General features: G+C 34.4%; 2 protein-coding genes across 2 annotated transcripts; both read right to left on the bottom strand.

The window, feature by feature from the left end:
* Positions 1–217: 217 nt before the first annotated feature.
* On the bottom strand, positions 218–4,325 carry LOC116142169 (TIP41-like protein). Its single transcript, XM_031427604.1, has 8 exons — positions 4,055–4,325; positions 3,479–3,664; positions 2,324–2,414; positions 1,938–2,051; positions 1,769–1,828; positions 1,640–1,681; positions 1,279–1,407; positions 218–469 (listed from the first exon to the last, which is right to left on the bottom strand). Exons 1-8 carry the CDS (start codon positions 4,192–4,194, stop codon positions 359–361), a joined length of 873 nt encoding a protein of 290 aa, XP_031283464.1. The 5' UTR covers positions 4,195–4,325; the 3' UTR covers positions 218–358.
* A 1,741-nt stretch (positions 4,326–6,066) lies between these two features.
* LOC116142168 (cyclin-A3-4-like) lies at positions 6,067–9,659 on the bottom strand. The gene is made up of 8 exons (XM_031427603.1): positions 9,358–9,659; positions 8,091–8,323; positions 7,916–7,991; positions 7,564–7,640; positions 7,385–7,418; positions 7,137–7,286; positions 6,656–6,790; positions 6,067–6,463 (listed from the first exon to the last, which is right to left on the bottom strand). Exons 1-8 carry the CDS (start codon positions 9,640–9,642, stop codon positions 6,392–6,394), a joined length of 1,062 nt encoding a protein of 353 aa, XP_031283463.1. The 5' UTR covers positions 9,643–9,659; the 3' UTR covers positions 6,067–6,391.
* Positions 9,660–12,142: the final 2,483 nt, after the last annotated feature.

Consider the following 12,142-nt stretch of genomic DNA (forward strand, 5'->3'; position numbering starts at 1 on the left):
TGAGATTCCTTCCAGCATATTGCTTTTATTCTAATGTTCCCTAAATACTTCAAACCTAGAAACTAGTCTCCTAGTTTCCAAGACAACGCCAGTTCACTTCTGCTCCTACTCCCGTCACTTGCCATGATCACCGAAGTAAAAAGACACAACTGGGAATTTGTAAATTAGTAAAAGCAATCAGATGGTTATTCTTGGTTACCATTCAAGAATCATTTAGCAAAAGAGTTTATAAAGCATATATTAAAACCAAAGAAACGAGATTTATGTATGTATGAAACCCACGTAAAAAGTCAACAAATTCACAACAATCACGACATTGGAATGTTCTGGATCCTTTTGCTGAAGATAATTTACACTGCTATAAGTTACCAGAGACTTTAAGCTTTTGGGTCCTATGCATGATGACAGGAAGCCTCTGGCTGATGATGCTTGGATCACCATATGCAGCAGAATCAATAGGATATGCTTTCTGCACCATAAAAATAAAGAACCAATGCATCAAAATTTATAACACATTACACAAGTTTTTATTAGTACCCAAGAAAACAGCTTCCATTCATACCCCACTTAAGTAAGGTTCAAAATCTCAAAAGGCAAAAAAGAAGAAGCCTATAGATTTATTGGAAAACATGATACCAGTGAAAGCCAAAACAATAAGCCATTCATCAACAATCAATCTGGTCAAATAAACATGGTAGATGTATAAGACTATATATATGAAAAGATGGGATGAAATTTTTGGCCATTAAATTTCCAGAGTACCAGAATCCAATGCAAGGAGCATAGTTCAACTTTGCTTGGGATTTTTTGGCTATCAAACTTTAGGGAAAAATTCCTTACTGTGCAATACAAGAATTTTCCATACCAAGGAGAGGTTACTTCATTGAATTTGAATCAGCATTTTCTCTCAACCAATAAAACTCTTAACAAAATTTTTCCTTTAGAATACTTTACATATACACAGTGGAGTACCTCCAAACTCCTCTAGATTTCAGATAGAAAGTTATCACCATAATTCAAATAAGCCCAGAGGTGAGACTTGTTTTTAAAACCAAACTGATTTTCCACTCCACCACCACCAAAGCTAAAAACAGTTATTGACAAAACCCTTTGGCACCCCAAAACTAAGAAATATAAACAAAGATGAAACTCCTTAAAAACATTAAAAATATACGAGGCAAGATTATTTTCTGAACACACAAAAGAGAACACTAAAAGTTTCCTCATTACACATAGACACACTCGCAAACAAATTAGGTTAGGAAGTTGAAAACTCACTGCAGATAAAGCTTGAAAAGTAGCTTCTCTCCAGCAGCTCTCTCGAAGAATGATAGGGTTTCCACTGCCACCAAAAGCACAATGCATCCTAGTATCCCTCAATCTCATAAGTACTCCATCAACTCTAAGCTGTAGGAAGAAGAATTGAGTCCGTGACTTAAGAACATACAAGTATGAGAAACAGCAAGCACAAGTGAACAAACCTAGTAAGCAATATCTTACACAGTTTATACAAACATACCCTAGCAATTATTTTATTGGAGCCAACAAAAGATATATATTTTGAGAAACAAATGTTCCAATAACTTAGCTTAGCCTGACAAATAGGTAAGAATTAAGAAATTAGAATGGAATAACTCACCCAAAACCGCAAGAGAAGGAACCAACCACTTGGCATGACTCTCTAATGGACAAAAGGCAATGTCATTAGTTGAATGAAAAGGATATCATACCCATACTAGAAACAACAAGCCATTAATTCAAGATTTACCACTTTCACAGTCAAAAGTGACACCCCATTATCAGCCAATTCATCTTCATATAAAACCACCTGCAAAATTGGACGTATTACTTTCATCATGGCTTACATACCAACCAAAGAGAACTAAAAGATGAAACATATATGACAATTACCCACAGGTATAACCCAAGAAGCCCACCTCATCATAGAAAAGAATAGGTTCTTTTGATGCCAGTGCAACCACATCAATTTTCTCCTCACAGTCCTCCCAGTGGAGGTTGGAGTTTGCCTCCAAGATTTTCCCACTTCCATGCTGATCAGAACAAAGAAAACCAAAGATTTAGCATCACTGTTCATGTAAATCAAAGAACAGTATCCATGGTGGTAAATGCTCATTATAAATCCCTTAAGTTTCAATAATAATTATTAAACATGAGACTAGAAAGGGAGTATATATTATGAATTCAAATCAACAGTGCTATTGCACATGCCAATTAGATAAACAGCTCAGAATGCAACAAGATTCTAATTAAAATTACGATAGGAGGATTGCAAAATTAGTATAGATAAACAGGAAGCAGAAACCTTCTCCATATCGACCTCAATTGTTTCACTTCCACAATATGGTGTTGTGAATGTATAGTCATAATCTAGTATCACCTGCTCAAATGGTTTGCTGCAAATCAACAAAAGTTCCATGAGACCAAAGTCCAGTTTCTCTCAGTCAGACAATTTAACTGGTAACAATCAATTAGATGCAGATCCCAAAACAGTGATGCATGTCAAAGTCTCCATTTGCATATTCAGTGGATCAACAAAAGTAGAAACAGTTAGCTGTGACCTAGTGAATGCAATACATAGTGAGGAAAAAAAATATGAGAAGAATAAGAGTTGAAAGAGTTCTTTTCATTTCTTCACGATTTCTTAACCCAGTAATTCAGATACTAAATTGTAGAAAAGATCTTGATGAGAAAAAACACATCATTTCAGTAATAGGTGTCTGAGCTCAAATTATAATTACTGTCCTGGATCGAGGAGAAAAGCTGTTAAGTCTCTCTAGAAGAACTAAGAACTTCTTGGCAATGCATAAATAAAATATGTGTTGAATCCATGAGCAGAAATCTTAACCAAGCAACAAATGTTCACCATACTTCTATTTGTGGTTATAATGCATCTTAGAGATCAAAGAAACAATTAATGGGTGCTAGTACAGCAAGATTAAACTATGGCTCATCAGGCAGATTTCAGGCTTATGCACTTATTTCACAATTATATCCATACCATCCACATGGTCCACATTCAAGTGGAACAAGATTATTTTTTTTTTTTTAATAAGAACACATTTCAATGCAAAAAGATACATCCAATCATGGAGAAAATATCCAAACTCCATTAAAAAGATCCTGGCTTCATAATATATCTATGTTCCATTTGTGAAAATTTAAAATCAATTGACAGATAATCATAGAAAGTTGGAAAGCTCACAATTCACCATTTATGTAACAGGACCTATATTTATGCTCACATATTAACTTGAGGAAGTAACGGCTTTCAATTCTTTCTGTGATTAGAATCTGCAGACCTTACATTATAAAGGGGATAAAAGAGAAGAGACAACAAAAAAAAAAAAAGCCCATTAATGGCACTTACTAGTCATCTGCCATGCATTAGCTATCCCTATTTTCATATATATCTATTTCAATTCTCAAAGAAGAAAAGAAACATGTCTGCAGTGATTACCTCCTGAATTTCCATTTTGCGGCAGCAGGAACTTCAACTGGTGGCAAACCTTCCAGCTTCCAGCCACCTAAAGCATCAAATGCATTAAAATGAATCTTAGTACCACTTTTAACATGTTTAAGGACCAAACAACTCTCTCCAAAAACCATCTCCGGCAAATGCGTTGTCTCCAGCTTTTGTTCCCACCTGCAACCACATGAACGATCAATATTTACAAACCAAAATCATCTCAATAACCAAAATAACAGCAGCAAAATTTTGATTAAAAAATAATAATAATAACATTTTCTAGGGTCATACAATATTACCACAATGCAAAGTTACAGGAAATGTCAGACTTAACATATAACCTTAACTTATGACATTATATAAAAATCATGATCAGTTGTCGTGCAATATTACTACTGTCTTGTTGTATAATATGATATTAACAAGAGTACGTTGTTCCGCTAACTCATGAATGTTCCCAGCAACGTAGCTAAGCTAATTCCATCCATTTGCTAGTTTGAAACTGGATTAAAATAATGAATTAGGAAATAATACAAGTAAATGAAGTATGAGAAGATATGAGAGTACTCTTGAACAGCAGAGGAATTGAGAATGGCGCGTTTGCGAGACTCAATCTCCCAGCCATGAATTAGAAGCCCACAGCGTCCATCGGTCAACGGAACGGCACCCGCTGCTTTAAGGTCCTTCTCGTCCACCTCCATCTCCATCACCGATTCCACCGGTTTTGCGCCGCTCGTTTACTTGATTTATCTGTACCGTTTTGTTTTGTTTTGTTTTGTGTTGTTCAATTTGGATTCTTTGCTGCGCTTATTGTTGATTGTGTTTCGTGAATAGCAGCGACAGAGCGACTATATGAGACCCGGTAATAATCGATCCGGGTATTGACGGATCGGATATGAGTAGTACTCTGACTCATGACCCGAATAATGGATACTGTTACATTAAAATTACAATTTACAAACACGGGAAATAATTTTTTTTCCATTAAATGCGATTCAAGTTTTTATTGTTACATATTTATTAAATTTTTATATTGGTTAATTTATTTTTAGAAAATATCTTTTTATATATTGTATTAAATTTAATTTTTTTAATAAACAAATAAGTAAAACAAAGCGTAATAAATTTTTGATTAAAAAAAGTAAACAACTTTTTCCCTCCCAAGGTTTTCCTTAATTACTTTTCACCCAAACTTTTTTTAAAATACCACTTTCCCACCCAAAGTTTATATTTTTTTTAATACCTAAAATACATTTCACTTTCTCAATCGATATTCCGCGAGTTACCTAGAGCCAAAGTAAGAAAGGTTTGGTAGAGTAGAGGTCGATCGAATAGTAATGACTAATTAAATATTCACCCTCTATTTTAAAAATCAGACCGGACCAGTTGATTGGACCAGTCCGACCAAGACCATACAGTTTGTCCGGTCCAATTCAGGTCTTAGGGGATTTTTTGTAATATTTCAAAATTATAAGGGTTAACTATAATTTTATAGGGGTGTTTTTGGAGATATGTTAAAAGTTTAAGGATTAATTGGTATTTTTTTGGGGTATTTTTTTAAATAAATAAAAATTTTAGGGACTAATTAAACTTTTTTAGGGAAATTTTTGTAATATATTAAAATTTAAGGGATTAATAATAATTTTTTAAAAATAAAATTGTTACTGACATCATCGATCCAACTATTTGACCCATGACCCGAGCAACAAAACAGTTTGCCCTCCGGTCTGAGTTTTAAAACAATGAATTTACTGCCAAAATCAATTAAAAATTAACTAAGAACAAAAAACCCTAACTTTGTAATAACCAACAATCAACAATATATCAAGTGTCAAAGTAAAAGATATTTTGTAGAGAGAAAAATGAAAGTGAAAAAAAAATTTACCACTAAAATCGGCTTTAAATAGTAACAAAATATTAACTTTAGATGACAAAATAGTATCTTAAAACTTTTTAGGTGAAAAAGTGCCGATTAAAGCAAACCTTAGGTGGGAAAAAGTTGTTTACTCAAAAAAATTAAAAAAAAAAAAAAAGGCCATCCTATCATCTTAATAATGAGTTATGAAACACCTAATACCAGCCCCATTGACATCCCTTGGATTAAAGATTGTATCAATATAAATAAATAATCATATAAAACATTAAGAGGTAGATAGAATCAAATTTGTATGTAAGATTGTTATTTAATCTTTGTTTAAAAAGAACTGTCATCAAACATTAACTCTTTTTTTTTTTTTTTAATGATCAAAGATATCTTTTGAATCAATTTATACATACCTCAACTAATTCTTAGAAACCTGAAACTATCAATCGGATAAGAATTCTAATAACTACCCTTATTAACTTTTAAGAAATGACTCCAATTTAAAACCTCTTAAAAAATATACCCTAAAATCCCTATCGAACTATTAGATCATCCAAAGATAGTTTTTTATATCTATGCTATTTTTCTTTTTAACTATAAAAAGAAACGCCAATTAAAAAGGAAAATCAAGAAGGAAACTAGTTAAGCTATATAAAATTCAATGAAGTAGAAAGATAAATCAAAGTTTTAACTCTTATTTAAATTCAACCAGGAAACCAAAAGCAATAATAATATCCCCAGAGGAACCACATTCTTCCGCCAAACCATTAAGATCGACAATGATGTACAATTTTTTTTTTTTTTTTTAAACATAGAACTAATAATCTCATTGTTCGTCAAAAGCCAACTTGCTGCCTGTGATTTTAACCGGCACCTGAGCTTAAAAGCGAGCTCAATCAACCAGTGGTTGAATTATAACACCATCACATTGAGCAAGACCAAAAAGAAAAAAACTTACTGCTATCAGTCAGAAGGAACTTATCAACAACACCATTTCGAACTTCAGTGGAGTCCACTTCTCAGAAAATCTTGTTGATAGTTTACTCATCTATGGCCTCAAAATAACGTGCAGGCACTTCAGAGGGGGAAGATAGTTTCGCTACGAGCTTAAACTGTTGCCAAAACATCATTCAATTTCTGGTCAGATTATTATAGCAAATTAGTAATCTCACGTCCTAAACGCTCTAAGTAAATCTGTCAATGCATTGGCACCGTTGTTACGTCCATGTCCTTATACAGACTAGAGTTCTTCAAAAACTAGATTCACTAGTCACCAGATTAAGAAAGAAAATTAACTAGAATACCTTGCGTTGCATGTATTTCTCTCTGACTGCAGGCAGAGACCTTCCTCTCCTGTTCAAATGCAAGTCATGAATGGCAAGGACACATTCCTTCAAGTCGGATGGTTTATAACCAGAAAAGCTTTGCAACAGCGTATTCTGCTAAATATTACAAGAATAAACTTTCACTCGTTTACTGGGATAATTTTTAGAGTGCGATGACTTTTAACAGTATTGATTACTGGTTAATCATCAATGGTTAAATACCAAGCAAGTTATTCAAGTAGTTGTTCCTTTTACAAGTACTTCATGCCAGCTGTAGTTCTTAACATGCTTTTACAGTTAGAACTTTGCCTTGAGTTTTGACATTAGCTTCCTAACATTTTTTATAGTACTCCCAATTGATCAAATTACTAAAAGTACCAAAATTTGCTGAATCTCAAGTTTTGCACTCTCACAGATGAACAACTAAAAGTCTGAAGGATAATCAAAACATATTTCTCACCCAAGGATGTATTTCTGGTTGGATCGTAAATCTTGAAAGGAAGATAGCTGATGCAGCAATTAGTGAAGGCAAGTACCGCAGACAACTATAATCTAATAAACTTAGCTCCGCAAGATAACAGCCTAGGAATTCAAACTGTAAATCTGGCTTCTGTGGAGCACAAAGATTCTAGCATCAGTCACAAGACTCACTACAGAAAGGAAAAGATAGGTGAGACTAGAATTAACATAAGACAGGAGAGTGCTTACTTTGCAATTCTGTTGTGTAACTCCTGTGAATACCCTACAGTTCCAACATGAAATATGCCATAGTTGCACTAATTATTAGGCAGTAATCCCAACAATTTCCTCCGGATTATGATAATAATATCAGATGCAAAAAATAAAAAAATTAAATTAAAATAAGCAAATTCCAGTACTAATCTCACCTGAGAAAATTCTTTATCGTGGGAGTACTCACTTCAAAGTTCAAAAACTTGAGCACTTCTTCCTCCATCTCTACCACCTGCAGACTCAGCCAAAAACCATCTTAAATCTTTACACTGAAGTCTAATGAGATCACTTAGCAGAGCACAGGAGACAAACGCAGGTAGTTTGGTTGACAAGAACATCTAGACAAATGAGCTGGCTCAAAAACAAGGACATGAACTCAATGGGCAAAATACTAAGTTTGGCCGATTTAAGGAGCTTCTTCCTTGAAATTCAACAAAGGCAAAACATGAGAAGGAAAATGGAAAAACAAGAGGGCTCAATCAAATAAAGAAAGAGATGGATATACACCTCTTCCTTTGTGTAGGTATTATCTGTTACATAGCAAAAGTCTTCAACATGTGGAGGAATGATCTCTTCATACTTCCTGTGTCACCAAATAAGTAAAGGACTATCATTTCAAGAATAGAACTAAGTCAAATTATGGCAATATAAAACAAAAATGAAGGTTTTCATGTGTACGTACGAGGCGATAAGCATGCAACAAACTCCAAGAAGCTGTAGCTTGTTCCTGGTGAGAGCTTGGAAAGAAAGGAATCTGTCAACATATGCTACAGCAACATAAAGGGTGTCAGATACAAGCTTGTATTCTTCTGCAACTTCAACCAACCAATCCACTAGAATTTTTCGCATATTCACTGAAATGTCAGTCTGAACTTTTTCCATGTAATTAGCCAATGGCCTCCTCTTGTCCTCTATCTGAATGGCAAATTATCATTATCAGAACATGTAAGCATCAGTGGCCCAAAATAAATTGTTCCAAGTCATCATAAGAAGGGTAAAATTGAATTGATTGCTACTTGCTAGGCAGAGGGAATGACAGTACATCATCCTGTCATATTAAACCATTTTCTTTTTTACAGAAGAGAAGTGGCTACAATTATCAGTCCATGTAATATACCACTGCCCAAAATACATGGCTTTAACTTATGATCAAAAGTGTAAAACCAAGTTTAATTATTGAGATAGGAAAAAGAAATGCATATCATCATATCATAAACTTCCTGTGTTTTGTAGCAAACAAAACAAAACCACAACTATAATCTTGATTTATTTTCTTGTCTTCATTTCTCAACTCAAAGCTGGAGTATTTGCAGACCTCAAAAGAAAGAAATCCAGAAAATCAATCTTCCAAATCAAATTGATAAAATCAAAACTTATATGTGCAAAATTTCAATGAACAGACTCCAAATCAAAGGTCTGTTGACACCGCAAATCTTAAAATTCTTATGTAAAATAGAGTCCTTCACTAGTCATGATGTTCCGATACTAATTTCATCAAGACCGTGTTTAATCACTGGTTGATTCATCCCATTGAACTGATACTATATCCAATGGTATATAAGCAAGGTCCTCACAAATTAGTATTTAGACGTCAGACTAAAGATTTATTCTATAAACTATAAGCCAGTCCTTGTAAAATGCTTTGAACCAAATTCTAAATCCAAATGAACCTAATAACTGGCATCTGAAACTAAAAAAGAAAAAAAAATTAAAATTACATCAATGCAATCAGATTATTTGTACTTTTAAGATCTTCTTCAGGAAACGCATTGACTTAATCCTAGAAAGTAACAAAACATAGAAACCAAAACTTGATAAGGCTAAAATCAAATGACATATAAACTTAAAAGAACTCTAACGAAAGGGGAATTCTAACGCTAAAAATTCACTACCCCACACTATCAGGGGAATTTTATTTTTAATTAGGCAATTTGTCATTACATATATACCTCCAAGGATCGAAGATGTTCATATATAGAAGAAGGATAACCACATTTACGGGAAGCACTGGAGCTCTCATTGCTCTCCTCCTGTTTAATGCCCTCTTCATTTTCCTTCTTCAATCTATTATTACGCTCCCGAGTCGTCAACTGGAGCTGGGAATCTTTCCCGTACTTCCTTTTAAATGGTCGTTGGCATACGACGTTGGAGAAGTTGGTAATTTCACCCAGCACCACTCGCTTTCTGGAAGAAGAGAGCGCGCTGTTCTCTTGACCATTATCAGAATCTCCCATGATTGATGATATTTTTGTGTTCTGTATTTGTTTAAGTGAGTTCTATTAATGGGTTAGACACAGATCAAATAGAGATTGTAAAGAAGTTACCGCCATTTTCTCTATTCAAATTTCTACTCTTACCGCCCCTAAGAAAATCTACAATACACAATACGGCACCGTCTATTGGGCTTTACATCAGTCTAGGTTAGAGAGCGGTTGACCGATACCCAAACACAAAGCTGATCTCTCCGGTCGAAATAAATAGGGTGGTTACTTTTTAATTTTTAGGATCATCTTAAACTGCAATTGTGCAATCAATCTTTTTTTTTATTATTATTATTAACTTTATTATTGTTATTACTATTATTATTTAAAATTAAGGGAGGTAATTTCAAGGCAACTCTTGGGTACCAAAAATAAAATAAGAGTAAACAACATGTTTCAACTCAAGGTTTGACAAAATGACAAGTTTTTATCACTAGTTTCATAAATTCTAAATTCTTATCTTTAAACCAATACCGATAGTGATTTTTAAGTTCTAACACAAGTGCAGAAGATACTATTACCATACTGCCCTTGACAAATAAATTATTTTTTAACTCCCAAATTGATAGAATTAGAAAAATAACCTTTATCACCCCCTAAAACATCCATGAGTGACGACTGTCTCTTGCCACTCCAGCCTGTTTCGGCATCGTTTGAACCTCCTAACTCCACCACCTTACTTCTCTCAACCTACACAACAAAACCCTTATCACCCCCACCTCATAGACCTGCCAATCCCCGACCATTGCCCTCTTTTGGTCTGTGCACTTCCAAGTCTTTTTCGGTCGATCCTGACGTCAAAAATCGACCCTGACCCCACTATTCTCTCCAATGGCACCTCCTGTCAAAAACCCCCAACACCCTAAACCTCAATTGCTCGCCAATCGTCAGAATCACACTGTTAGGGTTTTGCATGATTGTCACAGCTTTCCACCCAAATTACAACTGCTACCTGTGCCGGAAGTCTTTCCCAACACCATCAGTTGCATCACCACCTCCTCCCAACCAAAACCCCCATCAGCCCCAATGGCAACTGCTCGTCGTTTGTCGTCTGTCACCTCCCTTAGGGTTTTGCGAATTTGTTGATTTTTTAGTTCGATTGTAGTTTGATTTGATTATTGGAGTGGAGTGTAATATATTGTATAGCTAGTAATTATGTAAGAAATATAAGATAAAATCCACTAAATAACTTTTACAAACATATATACATAATGTAAATCCGAAAATTCTAATTTTTAATTCATATAAATATATACATAAAATACTGATATGCTTTAGTAAACATAAGGTAATCTTGAACAGTGCCGCCAAACTCTTCCACTTCTTGACGTCCTACCCGATCGTAAATCATCTAATACCTGCAAAACAGTAAATTAACGAAGTGAGCACTAATTGCTCAGTAAGTAAATCAAACTGCATTACTGTGTTTCCTCTGTTACTCATGTTCGGATTTTTCCTTTTCTCACTTTATTCTTTGATTATATTCTTCATTCTTTTATGTTTATCTTTCTCTTATGTTGTATCTCTTTCCTTTCTTTTTTGTTTCTGTTTCTTTTATGTTGTATCTCTTTCTTTTCTTTTCTATTTCTCTTTCTTTTATTTCTTCTTTTTAGTTTGGTGATCGGACTAGGTTGATGCATGGATTTGGAACCCTAACCATGTGAGTAGGTACAGTCCTCATCTACATCACTATTCATAGATTGTAAAAGTACTATATCTCTCTGTTGTGGTCGCTCGCTCGTGGAGGCGTGCATGTAGGTATGCTCTACTGGGTACAGTCCTCATCCACATACACTACTCACGGACTATACAAATACTGTATCTCTCTGCTGATGTCGCTCGCTCGTGGCAGCTTATATGTGGACGTCTCTGTCACTCACGGGTTCCCCATCGCAAAAACCTTATATCATCGCATGCTATAGAAAGAGATACTATACGCATTTCAACATGGATTTCCAAGCTATGGAAATTCTACACTTGCATTCTTTAAAAACATACACTTTCCATATATGAACATATCATTTCATCATGACCATTTCGTGGATGCATAACAAATTCATAGAAACATATCATCATTAGGCTTGTTTATACATACACAAGCTCATACTTAGGTGATATATAACATACTACACATAGCCTCCATAGTCATTCATTACATCAAATATATATGTTCATACAATCATTAATTAATCACAAAGACCACTCATTCAAACATGTTTCACAACCCTTTAAGCATCATTTTCATACTTGGAATCAATCATAGATTATTAGATTAAAAATAAACTAATAATTTGGAAGCACTTTTGAGGTAGTCATTCTACACATGTCATATTCAAGAAGGCATATCTCGAGTTATACACATCGGATTGCTATGGTCTTGGTCTCGTTTTAAAGCTTAGAGAAATGGCTACAATTTTATGTTAAAAACTCAACCCAGATCGATAGGTAAGATGCCCAAAAATCACTCAGAAGG

The sequence above is a fragment of the Pistacia vera genome, unplaced genomic scaffold, assembly GCF_008641045.1.
Source record: "Pistacia vera cultivar Batoury unplaced genomic scaffold, PisVer_v2 Contig405, whole genome shotgun sequence".
In the NCBI taxonomy this organism is placed as follows: domain Eukaryota; kingdom Viridiplantae; phylum Streptophyta; class Magnoliopsida; order Sapindales; family Anacardiaceae; genus Pistacia; species Pistacia vera.

Coding starts and splice junctions, on each gene's coding strand:
- LOC116142169 (XM_031427604.1), bottom strand. CDS start 4,194: ATGGAGATGGAGGTGGACGAGAAGGACCTTAAAGCAGCGGGTGCCGTT. Junction 1,829..1,937: donor CTATTCTTTTCTATGATGAG/GTGGGCTTCTTG, acceptor CCAATTTTGCAG/GTGGTTTTATATGAAGATGA. Junction 470..1,278: donor CTTTTCAAGCTTTATCTGCA/GTGAGTTTTCAA, acceptor TTTATGGTGCAG/AAAGCATATCCTATTGATTC.
- LOC116142168 (XM_031427603.1), bottom strand. CDS start 9,642: ATGGGAGATTCTGATAATGGTCAAGAGAACAGCGCGCTCTCTTCTTCC. Junction 7,287..7,384: donor TTACACAACAGAATTGCAAA/GTAAGCACTCTC, acceptor TGTGCTCCACAG/AAGCCAGATTTACAGTTTGA. Junction 6,464..6,655: donor AGAAATACATGCAACGCAAG/GTATTCTAGTTA, acceptor TTTTGGCAACAG/TTTAAGCTCGTAGCGAAACT.